The 21,304-nt window shown below is 44.7% G+C and overlaps 4 protein-coding genes and 1 further gene across 4 annotated transcripts; all 5 read left to right on the top strand.

Annotated features, from left to right (window-relative positions):
- Positions 1 to 1,552: 1,552 nt before the first annotated feature.
- DFL_005801 (uncharacterized protein) lies at positions 1,553 to 2,350 on the top strand (the record flags this gene model as incomplete). Its single annotated transcript, XM_067635115.1, has 1 exon — positions 1,553 to 2,350. One exon carries the CDS (start codon positions 1,553 to 1,555, stop codon positions 2,348 to 2,350), a length of 798 nt encoding a protein of 265 aa, XP_067489577.1.
- Positions 2,351 to 2,740: 390 nt separating this feature from the next.
- DFL_005800 lies at positions 2,741 to 5,790 on the top strand.
- Positions 5,791 to 7,332: 1,542 nt separating this feature from the next.
- DFL_005799 (uncharacterized protein) lies at positions 7,333 to 8,374 on the top strand (the record flags this gene model as incomplete). Its single annotated transcript, XM_067635111.1, has 2 exons — positions 7,333 to 7,685; positions 7,753 to 8,374. 2 exons carry the CDS (start codon positions 7,333 to 7,335, stop codon positions 8,372 to 8,374), a joined length of 975 nt encoding a protein of 324 aa, XP_067489576.1.
- A 5,640-nt stretch (positions 8,375 to 14,014) lies between these two features.
- On the top strand, positions 14,015 to 16,473 carry DFL_005798 (uncharacterized protein; the record flags this gene model as incomplete). The annotated part of the gene is made up of 4 exons (XM_067635110.1): positions 14,015 to 14,184; positions 14,251 to 15,591; positions 15,651 to 15,772; positions 15,839 to 16,473. The coding sequence occupies 4 exons, from the start codon at positions 14,015 to 14,017 to the stop codon at positions 16,471 to 16,473; spliced, it is 2,268 nt and encodes a 755-aa protein (XP_067489575.1).
- A 2,522-nt stretch (positions 16,474 to 18,995) lies between these two features.
- Positions 18,996 to 20,218, top strand: DFL_005797 (uncharacterized protein; the record flags this gene model as incomplete). The annotated part of the gene is made up of 5 exons (XM_067635109.1): positions 18,996 to 19,000; positions 19,273 to 19,319; positions 19,468 to 19,523; positions 19,585 to 19,652; positions 19,735 to 20,218. The coding sequence occupies 5 exons, from the start codon at positions 18,996 to 18,998 to the stop codon at positions 20,216 to 20,218; spliced, it is 660 nt and encodes a 219-aa protein (XP_067489574.1).
- Between the last annotated feature and the right edge of the window lie 1,086 nt (positions 20,219 to 21,304).

The following is a 21,304-nucleotide window of genomic DNA, read 5'->3' as shown; positions in this document are numbered from 1 at the left end:
ATATCAAAGTTCTTTTCACTTGCCTCGCGCACAATGAGCTAGTAGCCTACGAATTAGCTCGTAAACCATGCGTCTATATATATAAGCTACAGACAGGCCGGAAAGCAGTCAAGCAAGCAGACGGGTGAGAACTACACACCTACATATTTTTTTGGTTAATCTCCCATCCTCCCTAGGGCCCTATTCCCCTATTCCCCAAAATCTCCATGTTGGATTTCGAATGCAGTACAGTCAAGAGTTGGCTGACAACTCTATAAATACATAGTCCGCAAAAAAGAATGCGATCCTACCCGCATGCTCCTATACATTGGTAATCAAATCGCAACTCTGATAGCCGAGCGCGAATTCAGAGAGCTAGAAGGCACAGCCAATCCGAGCCAAATTTTCGATGATCGTGCTTTAGAGGAATCTTCCTTTTACACGATTTTTTACGACAGAGGGGAGACTGAAGTTGAGCGAGAATTCAGAACGTATGATAATATGAGCTGCCAAGCTGTGAGCCTGATTCGAGGCTATCTACCATGGAATGCAACTGGGATTGATATTGGAGGAGACATGGAGAGTACCGATCTCTATAGATATCGGAAATATGAGTCATGGATGAGATAGCGGTTGAAAAAGGAGGCACACCGCCGGTCGGGGAGAGAAGGGAAATAGTAGGACAATACGATTGCGAGGTTAAGAACATAGGATTAGAGGCATGGATGAGGTTGTTTCGGAAAGGGGCCCTGGAAAACTCAAAAACCACGAGACTGCTATATGGGTTGGAGATTCATAGGCACAGAAGAAATTCCAACAAGTAGTATAGTCTGGCCTCGTACCTAGACGTCACAAAGGGAGCGCGTATACTCCTCCAACACTGAAAAATTTCACGGATACTAAATTTGACTAATTCGGTTATCCCTAATTATTCAAGGCACTATGCGAGACTAAATGCATATGGAGGAAGGCGAAAGCCAATAGAGTGATCACCGCTGCGAAACTGTGCTGAGTGTATGATTACTCAACATGGGGACAAACTGATTAATATAGACTTGATATGAACAACGGGCACAACTATCTCGGATGGGCTCGGAAAAATCCGAAGCTTGAAAACTTAAAAAGGGGGCTGCAAAACTTCGCAATTTTTTCTTGTATCAAAATCTAATCAACATATAGAAGTAAATAAAATTCCTAAAAGCAGTCGTTCACCAGTCGACAGTATCATAAACTTGAGATCGCACGAGGTGAGATCTTCTTTTCTAAATTTTGTATAACTGCGTTGTTCAAGAAAAATACAACAGAGGAGGCTCGATTCTTTCCGACTTCGGCCTGCTAAATTCAACCCTTGATGATGACTTCATTGCACAGTCGATAACCTGGATGCTGCGATTGGCTTACTAAAAAATCCCGACCCGAATTGTAGCTAGAGCTGTTTAAGGATGGCTTCATGAAGATACTTACTCGTCTGCCTACCAGATACCCTCCGAGATTCAAAACACCTCAGCTTGCGGCACAATTACGACTGCCCCACTATCGTTATCCAAGCCCCTCCAGCAACTATCTTCGGACAATGGCTACCACATCAGAAGAGCTTGTCGCTGCCGCCAAGCAGCTTGCAGCCTTAACTGCCGTTCAGGAACACTATCCTAAATCACCACCAAAATATATTGGTATTGGGTCTGGCAGCACGATAGTCCATGTGGTGGCCTCAATAGCAAAGCTTGAGCCATCTCTCATTTCATCCACGAGATTCATCCCAACAGGCTTTCAATCCAAACAATTGCTACTACGGTATGGCCTTCAGGTCCTCGATATCGATCTTCTACCAGCCGGGCAGACCATTTCGGTCGCCTTCGACGGCGCAGACGAGGTTGATGGACAACTAAATTGCATTAAAGGCGGCGGGGCATGCTTATTCCAGGAAAAAATTGTCGCCGTACAAGCGGAAAAATTCGTTGTGGTTGCAGATTTCAGAAAGATTTCGAAGACGCTTTTAACACCAACCACTTGGGCATCAGGGATTCCAATCGAAGTTGTACCTTCATCTTACCCTTATGTTACTGCGAAATTAACCGCATTGGGGGCCACGCAAGTCGTTCTAAGACCTGGCGGAAAGGCGAAAGCGGGGCCTTGTGTTACGGATAATGGCAACTTCTTATTGGATGCGGTCTTTCCCACCTTAGCAGAAGGAGAAGATGTGGTTCAAGACCTAGCCGAGGCGATAAAGGGCATTGTCGGAGTGGTTGAGCATGGATTGTTCTATGGAGGCACTCGGGGCTGGAAGGGAAGACCGGAGGTCGCGTATTTTGGTATGGCGGATGGCACTGTGAATACACTGGCAAAGCAGGGATGGGTGGCCGCGCAGTAGGCACGAAAACCTCAGCTCAGCACAGAGATGCAGGATTACGATCAACGGACTATGAGATTAGTGGTTTGGGGGGCATATCGAGAATGTTTTTATCTTGTAAGAAACAATTCGAGTGTTGTCCGGCGTCGGAGCTATATCGTTATCCTGGCAAGTGAGAAGCACCGGGAAATTACTCAGAATAATCTTTGGTTCCGGGAACAACAAATATCCCCCGAAACGGTGCCGGTCGGGAATCATACGGAAGTGATTAAAAGCCTTGATATAAATTTCTTGCCGATAGTAGGCCGATATTCGAGTACAGTTACCCCTTATCTCCTTCCAGAATTGGCAACCGTTATGTATACAAACGCAAATACATACCCATAAATCTACAAATCAGACACGTGGAACATGAATTCGGAGGTTTTATGTGTACTATGCGGGGCATTCCTACGAACTAGCAGGTATAGACCAATAAGCCCGCTATGTATTCGTAAGTCTATCATTATCGGCCTTATCTATGATTATAAATCTACAACCAGTTCCATTACAATAACGGCACTAATCTTAAAACCAATAGTTCATCCTAGAATAATCGGGCACTCATACGAAGGCCCAGCCGCCTGGATAACAACAGAATATGTTGGTTCGAAGGGCACGGCGGCAGCTTTTAATATAGCTGACCCGCAATTAGAAATTTGGGATAACGCCCTCGCAGGGATGGTTACGCTCGATTCGAGCTACCAAATAGGAAGAGCTCGTGAAAAACAATGCTCGGATGAAGGAATGCCCTGCAAGCCATGCTATCTAATGCACAACGAATGCTGGGGGTTGTTTAAAATAGTCGCGGTAAGGCTGGGTGTAAAAGAATCGGATCTTCCATTATACCAGTGTTATCTTTATAGGGCCCTTAGTGCGGCTCCTTATGATGGGGCCAATCTTGTGTGGCCTCACGGCTACCATCTTCTTCCTGAAGAAGCCCTTGCGTATCGACTATTTCGCCCTGGTGCTAGTTATAGCTATGTTGAACCCCATGGCCTTGATCACATCGGATATTCGGAGCTTCAAGTGGCTACCCCTCATATTTACTATCGAGAACCTCCCATTCACAAGGATATTCTGGCTGAACGAGCCAACATTAATATCCCGGACCTTTTCCCTCTGCCTCTTGAGCTCACGCACAAAGTGCTCTGTTATCTACCAGGTACCGATATTATAACCCTTAGTAAAATGAAATCGATTAAAACATTGCAGGTCCCCGACTTTGTTTGGAAATCACAATTCAATCTCGGAGCGGAACTAGGCTTCCTAGTACAGCCCCACTTCATGACAACTCTCGCGGAGACTACCTGGCGGGCAAAATATCTTTTCACAAAGAAAATAATATCCGAAAATCACAGAACCGCCGCAAATTTGAAAAGAAGATGGGACCTCTTTGCGAATCTCGTGCATAAGTTACGTGATACGGCAAATTGCGACGAAGCCAACATATACGACTTGGATCCAGAGAACCCCGCTAGGCAATTTGAATATTATGTTGATCGGGATCAAGCCCTGGTTTGCCAAAGTTTACCACAACGGCCAATCGATATAAATGTGTCAGATGGAGTGAAAGTCCAAGCTGATGGAAAAATAGAGCGTTTTACAACCACAGGCATGTTCGTTTCATATACCGGTGCAGGTAAACTAAGATTCGCCAGTGGATTCCGATTTCTCCCTGGAGAAGAAAGGTTGGGCTTAATCAACACTCAAGACGAAGAATATGTTCAATTACATACGCCGACTGCTGGGACACGATTAATGTGTGTAGCGACATCTAAATACGGCATCCGCAGTATTCTGGTTGTACCGATGGGGGTCGACTATGTATTCGAAAACTTCGATGACGTGTATGTCAGCCGCAAGATGCTCAGGACCAGGTCAGAGGGTATCGAAATTACGAAAGTCGCCGTCACAGTCGGAGTAAGGAATCCACGGAAAGTATAAATATCGATATTCTGACCGCATTATGCTAATAAAGGTCTTAAATTCTAGCTCTCAGAGATTACGAGCCTGTGCATTTACAGTCCGAATTTTATCAACGGCGGAGATCTCGATCGACGAGAATGGTTTGTTCAGCGGTACTCATGGTCGCCAACCATCCCCCCTACATTCTCGAAATACAGGATAGAAATAGACCACAGCTCATTTTGTGGTCATTTAAGTTATATTATAGAACGGGCGCGATACGAGCCCGCATCTTTAGAGCACATTGTATTCGCGGAACAAAATGTCGTTCGGTTCACCTGTTGGCTAGGAAGTCGTCTAGAAATTTGTGGGATAGGGGTTTTTGTCGAAGGCAGAGATGCGCCTTTGATGATGGGTACAAAGACTGAATTTTCAACTGACGCAGCAATTGAGAAAGATGAGGCTATCATATCATTTGAGCTTTTTATTGGAGGAGAAGACTCTTTGCCCGTAGGAATATCCGTAAGTTACCTCGCAACCCGTGATACCGGTCAGGACTACAACCTTTATACTTTGATACCATCTAACCTCGAACGTGTATATAGGTACACACGAGCCGAGGCGTGGCTTTTCGCTTTATAATTCCAGGCCTGCCTCATACACCCCAGAACCGTACTTTAGATGCTAGCAAAGATAAAGAAATTGTGGGCATTTTCGCAGGTTTTAATGGGGTACGTAATGCCGAGAATCCCCTTGCCTTGTGTACTTTGTCATGATAATAACTTCAAGCCTAATAAAAGTCTTTGTCGAATATTCCACTATTTCAACTTCTAGCGCTTGGTACGATAAGTTCATGGCGGAGGAACCCGCCCACTGTTGAATCGGAAGCAATAGCGCGAAAAAGTCCATCAAACCCGCAACTTCGCCTATGGAATGAAGCAATCGATGGGCCATGTCCAAAGGACATGCTACTGAACGACAAACATCACCTAGGATACTTTATTTCCACCGCCCCCCTCGCGAATTGCAAATATCTGGAATGCTATATTCAAGATAACCACTACGGATATCATATTACTGGAATCTGTCTTAGTTATGGGAAAGAGCCCGATTCACCTCAACAAAGCCCTACAGTTCTCGGCCGTTTATCCAGCACTGCTACTAAAACTATCTTCGAAATTGAGTCTGATCGGGGGGAGTACATAGTCGCAGTGGATGTTTACGTAAGAAAAATAAAAGTGTCTGCGAACGTTGATTTTTTACTTGCAGTGGCCGGGATTGTTTTTTGGACATCCAGTCGACGAAAAATAAGCTGCGGAAAATGCCAGGCCGAGTACGCAAGTAAAGTTCTTCCTTTGAGGACGAGTATAGAGGTGCGCTATTACCCGTCTCCATGGCTCAATCGCCGCGATTTGTTCTGGACTTATCATGTTGTGGAGTTCTAGGAAGATTTTATTCTTAAATGGATCTACTCAAGGAACGTTGATTATCTCACGAACATTAAGGAGGTTTAGAAGTCTCAGATTTATACTATACTATCCCCGCCTACCCTTGGGTACTCTTCTAGAATCGATTTCGGCGCTGGATTTCATATCACCAGGACGACTACACTTAAAGGAATATCTACTAATCCCACGAATAGAGCTGAATTCAAAGGGGCCATCGATGAACGGATTGTTCTCATATCCTACATACAATTGTAACTACCCTATATCCTACCCAGGATCTTTGTTTGGGGCCGTCAGGTCTTCGGTGTCTAGCTTTAGTTGATGTGGCATCTAGAAAAGCTGCTCTAGTCTCCTCATGTTGAATATTGCTGCGGTGACCTTTCCATTAATATTCGCTATTGAATTTCCCTGACCAAAGTGTCTGAAAGACAAACGAACAAAGATACTAAGGAACTAAGATCTACATCCTCTCAAATGTCCTCACACTGAAGACTAAGGGTGGTGAGCTTAGGTTGCTGGAGAAGGTAGGGAACGAAATATTGATCGATCAGGTGATACTCGGACACTATAAATCCTAGGGCATGTAAATTGTGCTATATCTGAAATAGGGATTCAAAGGAATGTTGTAGTGGTTCTCGATGGAGGATGCTGGGAGTATATTGTGAATCGATTCGTCATTACAAGATATATACATAGCCTACAAGTTCCGCTTACAATAGGGTGCGAAATTGGTTCTTTTCAAGAATGTTTCCTATCCTAGAGAGCAAGTCTAAGGTGGTCTGGCGTCTTCTCATCAGACGAGTTGCCAAACGTTGAAGCTCCGAGTCAAAAGGCAAAACACTAGTTCGTACTATTAAAGTCGACTACTGGCCACCACTTACTGGTTCGCACAGTATCACCCTTGAATTTCTTATACATGCGAACGATTTGTTACGTGGTTGTTTTTCTTGATGACTTTCGGGGATGAATTGCCGATAATTCCGCTGATACTTCTCTCCTGCAATCTCTTCCTCGAATTGAGTATATTCGCCCGAAATGACTTTATCTTGACAGTTTCGTAAAATACTGTCGTAGCCACTTCGTAAACAATTCTACAAGTTAGACAGACACTTAAAGACTATGCCTATCTCCCTTTGGAGCTCAGAGGTGAGATAGTCCAGGTAACCCATTTTATAGTTAATTTATGAATTGAAAGGTCAGAAACTGCTGTTAAAAGCTATCACACTCAGCTCGCCCTATCCACGAGCAAATTGGCGGCGGACGATGGTCCTGATATATACATATTCGATGTCCGCTTCTCGTAAATATACTATGAGAATTCTTTAGATGTCAGCATTAATAGTTCAACTAGTATTATGCAAGAGAAACAAAGTATTCTAGGCCCAGGAGCTTAGACAGCTAGGAGGCGTCAAGGGGGTTGGAGAAGGCTGTGGTATTCTGCTTATGTGTTGTGATTAGAGCAGTCTTGGCACTAACGCAAGAGGATGTGATTTGGCTCCAGTTCGCGACGCAGCACCGAAACCTCCTTGGTCCACTTCCTCGGACCATTCCGCGATCACAAGAAAAACAACCAAACAAGGGCATCACTGTTGTCTGCGATAATCCAAAATGGTGCTCTCAATATCGCCTCTCTCGCAAATGCCGTCTACGGACTGCTCGACGCCATTACTCACTAACCCTTCATTCTCCAACCTTACCATCTCCGTCGGCCTCCTGCTTGGGATCCTGGTATCATACCTACCCCAGCACCATCGTATTATAACACGTCGAACCTCCGAAGGGATATCGCCGCTCTTTTTACTACTTGGAGTGACCTCCGGAACATGCGCATTAGCAAATATCTGGCTGTTAGGATGGGGTGTGGTCGGATGCTGCGCGACTGATCTGGGCCCCTTCCAGTGTTTCGCAGGCATGTTGGGTATATTACAGGTTACGACACAATGGTCTTGCTTCATGATCATGTAATATCGCGCCTTGTATGTGATTATATGCTTTCAGGAGTGTTCACTAACGTTATATCTCCTATAGACTCCTTTTATTCCTAATTTACTTCCCCTTTGCGACGCCAGTGCTGCCAACCTCGGATAATATGTCGACAGACTCTCACCATCACAAAAACCCCAGTGCTACCACCGCAATAACAATCTCATTGCTATCGTTTATTCACCTTATAATTATCCTTGCGGTATCCGTCTACCTTTATAGAACGGCCTCTCCGGCAATACTAAATTGGACCTCCTTCCTTGGAATTCAATCCACCGTACTTGCCAGCATTCAGTATATACCCCAGATCTTCACAACTTATAAATTAAAAGCAGTTGGAAGCTTAAGCATCCCAATGATGTGCATTCAAACTCCTGGGTCATTCGTCTGGGCGATATCTTTGGCCACAAGGGAAGGAACTGATTGGAGCAGCTGGCTAGTATACTGTGTGACAGGAGTACTACAAGGAAGTTTGCTTGTTATGGCCATAATATTCGAGAGGAGAAAAAAGCAAGAAGAAGCCGATGCCGCTCTATTTGCGGACCATGAAGATGAGGATGATTCATATATTCACGAGGCCGATAACTCTTGGGGAGGAAGGACAAGGCATGCGAACGTCAATGAAAGGACTCGATTGTTGCCTGATGAAGATGAGGCGGATTTGTAGACGGATAGCATATCAACGTACCGTAAGATACCCATTGGGAATGAGGTAGTCTTTGTAAGCATGTACAGGAAGTTTTTTTTTGGATTCTTTGGTTTAATTGGGGAGTCTGCTGGATAATATCATAGCATTTTCAGATTGTTTATGGTGAGCATTTTTTGGATTGGACATAGTTCAGTTGGATTGTAAATTAAGACCACCAAGCCCAGGCTTCTTTAAAGTCAAGTAATACGAGCATACACACGCCGTTTTTTCAGTCCTCGTGAAAAGCTTTTCTGAGAAAGAATAGTGAAAATATCGGCTGTATTATAGTGTATATCAGTCCAAAGTTAAAATGCAAACTCACATATCCGCATTGCGCTCACGAACCGGAATTTCGCCAAGTTCTATATCTTCTGTGAAGTAGTAAAGTTGTCTCCAGTCTGCAAGAGTTGGATCCGTTATCAAACGTTACTATCGCCTGAATCTAGTCGATACAAGGTTTCCTTACAACGCAAGCTTTAGCCTTTAACAGCCCGATGACTGTCGAAAGACGTTCCTTTCCAACAGCGTGCTCTTCGAGGTAATCGGCCATTGCGAAGTAGTAAACACTCATGAATACAGAGACCGCGAAGTACAACGTGGTGAAGAGTGCATCCATTGATAGAATTGCGAAAGATGCCCAATCGTGGGCAGCAGTCCAGTCACGGTAAGAATGAAGGTGCCCAACCAACGTCGCCTGGCTGCGGATTGGCGAAAGACGGCCATTTTAGCAGCGGGCTCGTTTCACGTTGGCATAGATCTTTACCGATCCTAGGGGAAAGATATTTTCAAGAGCCTAGGATTAGGCAGGTAAACTTTGTGACGGGAATCGGGAAGTCGCCGCTGCCAGGAGTTGAAGTGTTGATAGGAAACTAGAGAAGGCCGAGGTGAGGAGGTGTTGATCATGAAACAAGTGGCCTCGAAGCCCAAAAGGATAGTTTTACTATCGGGGTCCCAACGTTCTGCGCAGATCGTAACTAGGCATCTCAACCGGTCTAGCTCCGGACGGGTGGCTGCGTAGAGATTCAGATGGGCTGCCCTGGACTCCGGCTCAAGAGGAATCTTCTCAAAGATTTGATTCCTCAATATAACTGAAAGATCAGCTTCATAACTATAGTTACATAATTGAGCGCGCCTAATTCGGGGACCAAGACTAAATTGAATGAAGTGTTGAGCCGTTGGATTTGGTCGATTTACTACGTACATTGCAATTAGTTGGCTTCTGATATCGATATATCCAATTTCGTGTACCTTTATGAGTTCAGCTATTAGAATAGCGGGGTATGAAGTAAAAATCTAGAGCAGTCTTCATTTTAAACTACTTTGCTGGCATATTGTACAACGAGATGCGTTTTCCCCAGGCGGTCAATATCGTAGCAGAACCAGATCCGCGGAAGGCATAAAAGACCAATAATTTGGTTTTAAGTTTTAATACCTGGGTATTGAAAAATATGGTTACCAACAAGTTCCAAGGTATGACATCTAGAAACGAGTTAAAAGAAGACAATATTTTGGTGTATGTGCGTACTCGTGTATACGGTCACGATTATGGATAATAGCTTTGCCTCAAACTACCTAGCAGTACCCAGAATGGGCCTATTCACACCCGTCAGTGCACGACACTTTAGAGGCAGCGTAGCCCCGCGGTCGCGGTCGAGATAGCGGCACAATAGCCATTGTCCATGCATGTGATTCACAAATCAAAATACCCTGAAAATCAGACTAAACGCTCATAAGCTCGAATCTTACCCAAATTTACGAGTCAAGCCTAATAGGGCGTTAAAACTAGGCCGTTGGCACATCGCCGCTATAAAATTACAAATACCAACTCTTTTCCTCTTGAGTTCTCGAAGGGCGATGCATAGAGCTGAACAAATAGGATTAATTAATTCTAGACAGTTACGAGTACCGAATCGCGAGCCAATTGCTTAGTTCTGCCGTGAAATGGCAGTGCTCTGAGGCCACTCGAATCCTCGTCTTTGTCCAAATTTTATGGGCCGCGATATGCAGGATAAATCAGTAATAAGAAATCATGATTGTTTTATCTTTGTGCCGCTCGGGTACAAGTGCGGCACAAGCGCCAACTCAGGGCCAGACGATGACGTTTCGCGGGTACAGCCCTCGATCAAAACACTCAAATCCCCGTCAGATATCATTTATAGATTGAATGAAACAAGGATATCCCAGATTCATGGATAAGTGGTTTTCTGATATAGGAGGAATCGGTTGCAGGCGTCTACGACTTGTTTGTGTTGATACTAAATGTTTGCGGAGTACGAGACTCTCGGCGCAGCAAAGTCGCCCGTGTCATTGCACATCCACGTATTCTTCTGTAGCACAATTCCAGCCGAAATACTACCGAAACAACCCTGATTCACGTAGAAAACTCGATTTCCTGATCCATAATGCCCAATAAGGTAAGTATCAGTTGGTATGTCTTTTAGAATCAATATCCCGCAAGCCCCAACTTGCAACAGGTACCCACAATGCAATGTCACCGGCCGAAGTACGGGCATATCTCTTGACTGCGAAATACCGATATCTAATCCATTGTATGCACCTTCACTCGCTCAAAACTCTAGCCAACCCCACACTTTGCGGTTTTGTTCCCTATCAGTGTGGCAGTGGAGGATCTAGGTCTTTCAAAATTGCAAAATGATACGATACCAACTGCATGTTGCAGAAATAGTCGCAACGACGTCGTTTTGCTGCACAAACTAGCTAGCACTTACATTACTGTTAAAATGTATGGCGGTTGGCAGCAGGGTTTGAAGGGTAAGCTATAAGATTTGAACCCGAGCATCGAAGTCTACTCCGAAATTGTGAAGTTGCAGAAATCTCGACAATATCTGATATTTCTCAAGTTTAATATACCCTCATAAACTGCTTGGCTGAACGATGTATGGTGCTGATAAAAAATCTTGGCATGCAGTTGAATGTTCCCACCATGCGGCCACGGGCGACGGATCACCCGGTTGACTGTTCTCTGCAATGTCGCAACTATCTCGACGTGCACTTTTGTCACAGCTAGCCTAGGGTCAGCCGAGGTCGCGGTGTAAGACTACCACGGGGTTACCGACGTCGAAAGTTCGGAGGATAAGTTCTTCTGAGCTGAATTCAAAAGAAAGGATCTTAAGTTTACTGTTTCGCGGAAACGCTCTGGGGTCTGACACAACGGTTGAGCTATATTTCTCCAGCGACATCAGATATCGCGATAGTTTATTGATCCCGTATATGTATACGTAAGGATCTGATTTCGAATCGGTTGGCTGTTCATATCTGCATGCATGGTTTGCTCAATACGCGGTTTCATCCTTGAGCTTCGACCCAAATTATAAGCTATAAGTTCCATAACCATGTTAACCACAACCGAGTCCGAAGACCTATAGATCGGTTTTTCCGTGAAAACTTTCGTCAAGCGACTCGTTACACCTTGTCTAGGTTAATATTGGCGTCCATCATGATCCCTCGTATCCAGATGAACATCTGAGTTTGGGTTCTGAGGAGTCTTGGCCCGTGCCTTAATCAGGGAAGGTTACACCAACACATATTCACGCTAGTCTCCAACAGAAGAATCCTTGGTCTCTGCGAATGGCATAGTAAAAGCCAGAGTTTACTCCTTTGGTACACCAACGCCCCAAAATACATTGTCAGCCTCAACTTATGTCATACTGTCCGTTGGATTCTGGTGGGCGAAATTCTTCTAGAGTCGGCCTTGAAAACGTGGATTGAGCTTCATTTGCGCAGAGTCGCGTCGGACTGGTCGAACTTGAAAATTGCAACAAACTGCCCGAATCGATAGGCCCGGGCTGACTATTAAGGCTGAAAACACATCAATGTCAAATTCAGAATGCTCGGGCTATATTCGAGGATCCTTCTCCTTTGATTCAGCCCAGGAGTCTAGTCGAGGCACGATAGTATGAAAACCATCTAGTCACTCTTACGCATGCGCACGTGTTAATGACTAAGAGGTGGTCAAAAGACTTCTTCTGCCAGGGAGTATAGGTACTGAGAGCAACCAGATGTAGATATTTCTTTTCTTTGATAGTAAAATAATCCACCCAATTAGCTTACCTCATTCGCGTATACGCCCTTAACCTCTGGCCACCTGCATGTGAGAGCGCAGTTTCGGGAAGACGCATTCACATACAATAACGCGTTGGAACATTCTGTGGTGACTATTCTTAATCTGCAAAGACTTGGGACCCAATATGCCAAACACTTGTGTGCCAATAAAACAACCGTTTCATACGATACCTCGCTTGCTAAGCTATTGATGATGTCGGTTCTCAGGTTTAACCCGCTGAGAATTCGAACCAATGACTCCGAAGTTCTCAGTCCCATGGGTTGGTCCAACTCATTCTTCCTTTGAGGATACAAACAATCTACTCAAGGATGCAGGTACGGAGATCTTCAGACGAAATACTAAATCAATTAAATTATACACGTATCAGTTCCCAGTCCAGCGGTACCGGCCCGCGCGCGCTTTGGAATTGCTTATTATTCTGCCTTTCTCAATCAGCACCAGCTTAAGCTGGCGGTTGACTCCAATGGTCACTTGGCCCACTACCACCATACCTCGGATTGCTTACCACATCCTAGGAGAAGAAGAGACTACGCCTTGCGTTCGCCTTCCGAACGACTCTATGGCGAAAGAAAACTTCAAATCCTCTCCACATCGTCGCAGCACAGTTAAATACAGTCAACAAAAGAGGCCCTGCATGTCCGCTCTTGGAAAATGTGTTGCTCATACGGCAGGGAAAAATCCTATAGATTTTAGCAGCGATGTATGGACAGTACGTAAATGCCTACGTGGGACAGCAACCGAACAATAGCCCGTCCGCGGTACGCTAAACCGTGGTACTCTAGCTATGACTCTGCAGAGCCCCCGAACGATGGCTGTTAGTAATATTCCACTATTCACTCTAGAATTCTATACTCCCCGGTTGACAAGCATCAAAAGCGGCAAGGACAGTTTTCTACATCTTGATTTTTTCGGGTACACAGATATACTATCTTCAGTTATACTACTTTGTGCCCGAACAATGCCAAACCAAGACGTCAGTGTGCCCCGATTCTTCCCCAGGACAAAAAAAAGGGCCGCCATGTCGGATTTAATTCTGTGACGGCGACAGGATCCCAGTCAGGGAGCAAACGTAGATAAATGGCCCGGCGTCTGGCCTCAAATACTGCTCACGTTTCCACAGACCCATATCAATAACGTTTCAAGCAATTAAGACATCGGCTATTGTCCACCGATTCCATCTCCTAACTTTTTTTTCAAGCTGTTAAAATATTTCGTTTTTGAATCGCTTACTTTTTAGCAGCAGCATCTATTATCAAGTACCTTTACAACCCCTGCATTTCTTGACCCTCCCTCGAGCAAGGCCCACCAACCATTAGCTTCGTATATTTGAAAAGCAACATAGCGCTTCAGTTACACCTAGAACTTTCTATCCACCCAAGGTTATAGACCGCTTTGATTCCTGTTTCCTTCTATTACTATTTCTATTTTATATCCGGCTATTTTAGTAACCCCTGCCTTGTTTCCAAGTACTATATCTCCTATTCATAAAGTACTACAAACACTCTACTACATTCTTCTATCCTTCATTTACAAATATGTCAAGTCTGTCCGATCATGATCAAGACTCTAGGGCCATGTTCGACCCTCGAGAAGGCGTTACGGTTGACACAAGTCGCCCAAGGACACCGCAAGTACATATAAAAACTAATTCCCCAACTACTATGGATCACTCAAGCACTGGCGTGCCTGACGTTACTCTTTCTCCGTGAGTATCTCTTTTTCTTAGTAATTATGACGAAAACAAACTTAACAGCTAGCTAACTTGAATTAGGCCAGGAAACAAGCATTTCGCGGGCAGCCGATGGATGAATTCCTCTCCCCAAGTTGTCCATCGAGGGATGCCACTGCCATCTTGGCCAACCCAGGTTATGGAAACCGATGGGCTTGTTGTAAATCCTTCGGCGCTATCAGGAGGTTTACCCGAAGAAATTCGAGTCCTACGGAAACTTAAAATGAACGATTCACTTAGTCCTACACAAGGAAGTCCAATGGAACAAGACGAACAGGATCAAGCGTTTCGCTTTGAGGGGGCTGCGCTAGTAGGCAGTCGACGAAATCTACCCACAAGACACCCCCTCATCACCAGAGGCAGTCCGCCAAAACTGTTTACTTCTCCAACTACATATGTCCCGAGAAGTGTAAACCAAACACCTCTTACTCCACCAACTCACACATCTCAGAGTTTGCCAGGGTCGGCCGCAATGGTGCTTTCGACTTCGGAGCCTTCCAGACTTGTTTTACATAATTCGTCGATTAAAGTCATGAGGGAGCCTATAGAGACTTTTGAATGCTGTTGCTGCCAAGCTGCTTTCATCGAACAAGCCGGACTTTTTACTCATTTCACCACTGCTCATAAAGGCCGACATACCCATCCAACAAACTACAATTATAACTGTAGGATGTGTGGTGATGGATTCGAAGGCCGTAAGGAACTGGATGTCCATCTTCTTGCATGCGGCGTAGCACGCACTAAAAGAAGTAGGAATTCGAGTCTCAGCGAGCAAAGACTTCCCGGTAACGTTCACCGATATTCTACTGGATCACTCTCACCGGTTCCGCACCTTAGGATTGACACGCCAGCCTCTGGTAGAGAATCACGACTATCTCTTGCTTCTTTGACCTCCACTCCAAGTGAGTTTGAACTTTCCGACTTCAACTCAGCGGACGACGAACAGACTACCATTCACAAACTTCTTCAAAAAGCAAGAAAGCAAACAATTAACACAGCGCAAGTTAGTAAAGCTACTGAGAACAACGGCGAACCTATTTCACCTACTCGAAGGAGAAAGTCGAGCATTTCCACACGATTCGCGAGAAATGTTGCAAAGAATATCTGTAAGGCGGTTGAAGCTGGATTGATCAAAATGGAAGAGTTATCGGAAGGCTCGGAGGCTTTGAATGTGCCTACAGGAGTTCCTGATATCCAAAAACGCCAGCCTGTCAGTGAGCGCGTTAAGGAAAGAGCTTTCCCCACCGCGAAGAAAGGAAAATCAAAGAAGTCAAAGGATCAAAGTCCTTTCTTAGGGATGTTAGCATGTCCATTTGCTAAAGGGGACCCTGAGAAATATTTAACCTGTCTCTTAATCCACAGAAAAGACATGCCAGGTCTTAGGTAAATATGTCCTGTAGGCCTAGATCGCATTCGAACATAGTAGTTAACATACCAGAAAGGGAACATTTGGGGAGAGTTCATTTTGGAGGGAGCACTCCAGATGGCGCCATCAGGTCCAGAGACTGGCCTACGTTGTTTCTGTATTGCTTCCCGCACTGGGACCATCATATCCCGGAAGGACGTAAGTGATTCTTATGTGCCATTTAAGCTGAAAAAGAACAGTTCTAACCATATGGATGATATACAGACTTCGACTACGCTGAGACTATATCTACCCTACAGTCTCTGAGTCTCGGGGAACCAATTACGAAGTTCCTTCGCGACCTCGAAAAACATCTTGTCTCACGAAGAGCCAAAGAGCTCCAGGAAATGGAATCGATATACCACGAACGCAGCTGGGGTAGATACGAAGATTTCCTTAATCGTGCTCAGATATATGACCAACTTCCATCCTCATCCCCACAACCGCTCTCTAGCTCTCAACCCTCGCCACAACCCACTATCCAGAGTGGGGCGCAAGGTTACGGATATGTACAAGACAATAGACCTACCGTAACACTTTCCGTTTCACGCGATATCGAGTTTGCCATAAACCGCCAAGTGGACTTCAATTTCGCGATCGGGAACTTTAGTGCAGGAGACTTCCGGTATTGGCTGGATGCCATGTTCGACCCGCCAGTCAGTTTTACAGATAATCATATTATCATACATGAGTATAATGTCAAGATTGTGTCGCTCCAGGATCTCGAGGCATTTCTAAATCTCGAACTCTCCACGAGACAAACTCATACCCGGTGTAGAGATAATGTCATTACCATCTTCATTCGGGAAAACTGGACAGAGTGGCTCGCTGGAACACCCGGACATCATCATTTGGCTTAAAAGAAATATCTAATGTATACATATCTAAAGGTCATCAGATCTCTCTCGACTTCCTTCGTATCATTTCTTCCATATCTAAGCCAACCAGACTGAGCGCGATTTTTGAGTTTGCAGTTTTCCTTGATAGATAAGATATTCTGTATGAGTTCTAGAATCCTGACTGGCCAGAGATGGTTTTATACTTTATTTTCTCTCACTTTCGCTAAGATTCACTATTTCTTTTGTATGTAGGGACAACTTTAAGCATGTTATTTTAGTCTAGTTAGGCAATTTAGGAATAGATATCAGAATACTCATGGATTCGTTGTATGATTTAGGTAGCCCTAAATCTGCTAGTTAGTTTACCATCTAAATTTGGAAGAGATCTCCTTCAAAGCTGCGTTTAGTTAGTTTGAGCAATCATTCATAACTCCACAGCGAGTTACTAGGAATAAAATCCTGTGTACGTACGTCGCTATGTCCGAGTCGCTTAATACGATGTTTCATATCGTCTATCGTGATCGTGATATCCCTTGGCGCACTATTCATAATATCACTACCAATTTTAAGTTTGTGGCAACTTCAGTTCGGAGCGATTGCGTAACATAAGACGCGGTGTCTCTCTGATGAGAAGGAGTTATCTGAATACGTTAATACGTAAAAGTGGGTGGCTGCGCGCCTTTAGTTAGCTACTCGATCCTTCGGAATCCCACAACAGCAGTTTTAAAAACTACATATATGGAACTTCGCTATTCCTTACCACAACATATCGACAGGGCACTATCCCACGTCAGACCTATCCCCAAACAAGAAACCTTAGAATTAGTCATCCGAGACCTGCGTGCGTGTTGAGCCACCGGTACCTTGTCTCGTCAACAGACTCTTCAGCTTGTGCTGGTACTGGTATTAACTTAAGCTGGATCTCGCAGAAAGAATTCGTTGCTCGTCACAGCTGACGAATTAGTCTTTGCAAATAGTATCATCTGAATGGTCACATGGCATTTCTATTTTGCATTTTGATGTATTCTACTTATATTAAACCTGTAACCTTGAGGCTGATGGTTAGTAGAATTATGTTGAGATATAATGATCATATGAAATCGTAGAAGGACTGTCCGCCTCGAGACAGCCTCGTAACGCCTCAGACTATGACTACTACAAGAGGATAAATAGTCGGCAAAAGAGATTTTATCGGGGTTCTCGAAGACCTCTCTCACCCAGAAGGCACCCAAAGTGCATTTAGGCGCGTGGCCTACCCAAAGTGCATACATGTAGCGTGGTCTCAGCGTGGACCGGACTCGTTCTTGACGGTTAGCTTGCCGAGGCCAATTCAACGAATCCAGCCGAGAATCCCAGCTTGTGTAACATTGGAACGACAGAAGAAGGGGGTTTTGTGTTGCCACCGGTTGTGGCCGGGACATGTCGGCATCCGCTTACAAAACTTCGAGGCCAACTGCAACGACCGACCCATTAAGCTATTCGATCCCGAACATTGAACTCAATCAACTTTTCCTATGCCTTTGGTTCTGACAAGTTAGCTTCTATCTCGGACGACTTTCGTAACCTTGATCCAATATTGCAATATCTTGGTATCTTGTTTCAAGATCAACCCTGAACGTCAAAAAACACTCAAGTTTCTGAGGCATTTAACATTCCATCGTTAAATTCCCTCTCTGCAACTCTATCGTAGGACATCATTTGCTAAATCGAATCAAGTTTTGTCTCGACATGTAGACCAAAGCACTTAACATGTCCGTGCTCGACCCACAAACATTGAGAAGTTACTCGAAGACTTATCCATGTGTTCACAAGAACCTAGTGAAACGAGCGTCCAACACCAGTCGCGTTGCGACACATCACCGCCGAATGGCTAGCACCATCCGCGGCCCGCCCTCGTGACCTTTAAACCGCGACTCCATGCATATGCACCTCCCTCATCCCACATCCGATGCATAATTTTCCTACCCCAAATTCGAAAAGTTTTTGAGATTTTGGGGAATGTGGGGGCGGTATTTTTGACTTCAAGGGGGTTCGGTTCGTTTCGGCACCCCGCAAACGCTTCAAGCAAGGTTGCCGGTTGCCAGGATTCGTCGATTCGAGCGGCCAGGTGCCGTTCGGCAGCATTAGTTAGGCGGGACTTCCGTTTCGCCTGCATCCCACACGAGCATTGATGACTTGGCACCGGAATTTCCAATGCGAAGGCGAAGAAAGGTTTTCGAATTCGGTCCATCTTCAGGTAAAGCCTCATGCAGACAATCCTACTTGTTGTGAGGGGAATATTCTTTCCACGGAAGGAACCTTTCTGCCTATCACCTGAGATTGAAATGAAGAGAAATAAACTGAAACCTGTTGAAGGCACCCGCTGAGCTCTTCGGACGAGAAAAAAATGATCTGGGGAGTGGTCTTTAAAACACCAGCTTCTTTAGTCATTGTGGGGGTGCACATTGTCGAGAGCTTCTAAAGAAGAGCAACTAGTTTCCTAAAAAGCGCATAGGAAAGAGCTTCTATGCTCATGCTGTGCACATGCAGGCATCTTTCATCAGATGAAGTGAGCGTCTCCAAGCGGATAGTAAGCAGGGCTTGCAATAATATCCTTCCCATTCCTTTGAAATTTGGTTTGTAAGTTTGGTTCGTACATGTAGTGTGTGACCTGGGTTCCTATAAATATTCCCCGAAGCCCACCAAGCAAGGACTAGCTTCCCCAGGTTTTCACTGCACCCCATAATTATAACCAGATCCAACATTACTTCAGTGTCCAAATTTCGCAGCTTACTACAGCCTAGGAAAACATATTTTCGTTGATCTCCGACTTCAAGCAAGAAAGAAAAGTCCTAAACCAACACCGCAGCTCCTTCATCATACCATCGGTCCGATCGCGATTCTCTACTCTTAGCTTTACTCTACCTCGAAAATCGAATGCCTCAAGCAGATATCCCTTTCTGCAATTTCCAACTGAAGAAGCCTCCTTAACCCAAGCCGAAGAAAATCAAAATCGACGTCTGGTCCAGGTCATAGGGAAATCCCTTCCCAAGTGGTCGGAACATCTCCTGTCATTACCCCAAGGATTTCGAGTACGTAATCGAATCACGAAGAGGGTGCAGCTGTTGCAACAACACCAACACAGTCGCGCAGAACACAGAACATCGAACATCGAACAAACGGTCAAGGTATTTCAAACCCGCGATATTCATTACCCTCCGGTAGGTTAAAAGAAAAACAATATAATGGGAATATTGATTGTACTTTTGTATTAAAATTGGCATTTTACTAACTACTCTGTAGAGCTCGGCATCGTTCAAATCGGGCGTTCTCAATTCATCGGTTCTTGATTTCAACCTCATTGCAGCTAGGACTCGTCAAACAACAAACCATTCTTGTGGCCAGCGGCGGATATTGTACCGAAACACCCACAATGTCGCAGAAGCCTATTACAGTCCCTCCCCCGCCTGCCGGGATTCTTAGAAACTCCCCCCGACTGCCAGTTCCCGCTATGAACGCGAAGTCAGACGGCGACAAGTGCTCCGTTCATACCAAGAATGGGGCTCATGCTACCACGAAAGGAAACGAAGGCGAATCCGAGCAGTCTAACTGTGCCGCGTGTGGTGAATGGCTGTCTTGTATTTGCGGTGGTATCTACTTTGTCATTTGCTGGACCTGCGCTTTGAGCGGTGAGGTTAAAAGTCACAAGGAGATCCGTCGCGGCAGTGCAAATGCTGCTAGGGAGGGGGGCACGGCTAGTTGCACGTGTGGCCGTAGGCCTATCTGAAACCCTCCTATTCAAAGTATGCATTAAAGACGTACTTTGTTTAGAAACTTCTTCGATAATTTGGACTTCTTTATTAGCTCTTAGCGTTGTCCTGCTTTATCTTTACGATACTTCCCTAAATACTCATAATCCTTGGTCAATTTGATTCTTCCAGTCTCTTCTCCCTAACTTCGCTCTTGTTGCAATTTCTTTTACACAGACTTTAGCAAGTTTTCTCGCCCTTCTCGGTCTTTGGCATAACAAACTGAATTAGTACTGCATTTCTACATCGTATACCACTCTTGAACACGCGGCCGTTGATTTTCTGAGAAATGGTTTTGGTTTGATTAAATTAATGATCCTAATGTCACAAAATGGCGAGACTGTGGATCGAAATTGTTTCTAGATCGATTGCGAGTTGATAATTGATAATATCTCTCGGCCGTTTTATAAATTCATAATAGTCGATATACCATATATCTTGGGTATTTTTTTTCTTCTCAGGCTGTCAGAATGCATGCATCCTCATGTTCCCCTATAACTTAGCTACTAATAGAGAAAGTTTTCTAAACTGAATAGTAATACCATATTTCTACAAGTATACTGCCCGTTCGTGGACTCAGGCAAATGTTTGGGTAAGCTGATAAGGCAGCGCTGGCTTCAATTTAAAGATCTAGTGTGGGTAACCTGTGTGATGCTGGTTGAATGCTGAGCCAGGATGGCAGCACCTAGTGCACGGCTTTATTTTTCTCAGTCCTACAAAGTGCGGTGGGTATTACTATTTCGTATACGTACGTCTTCTATTCCACATTACTAACAGTACCCTCCAGACCACGATCTAGGAACTATCGCTACAAACTAAGGCGTGTTTCGAGGCGTTTGGTATATGTATCGTTGGTTCTCATCTACCCAACGTTGGTCTTGATTGCATTCCGGTTGTTGTAAATTCCAAGTATACTGATCTTGCAGCACCAATCTCCACAAAGTCTCACCGGCGAACCAAATATGTGTTAACATGACGAAGTCCAGTTTAGTGCATGCTAATATTGCATCTAACATATCGCGTTGATTATTATTTTTGAGTCGATGGCGAGAAATCCGATTTCT

Source organism: Arthrobotrys flagrans, assembly GCF_004000055.1.
Source record: "Arthrobotrys flagrans strain CBS H-5679 chromosome Unknown unitig_9, whole genome shotgun sequence".
Lineage (NCBI taxonomy): Eukaryota > Fungi > Ascomycota > Orbiliomycetes > Orbiliales > Orbiliaceae > Arthrobotrys > Arthrobotrys flagrans.
This window is presented reverse-complemented; position numbering and strand designations above follow the sequence as displayed.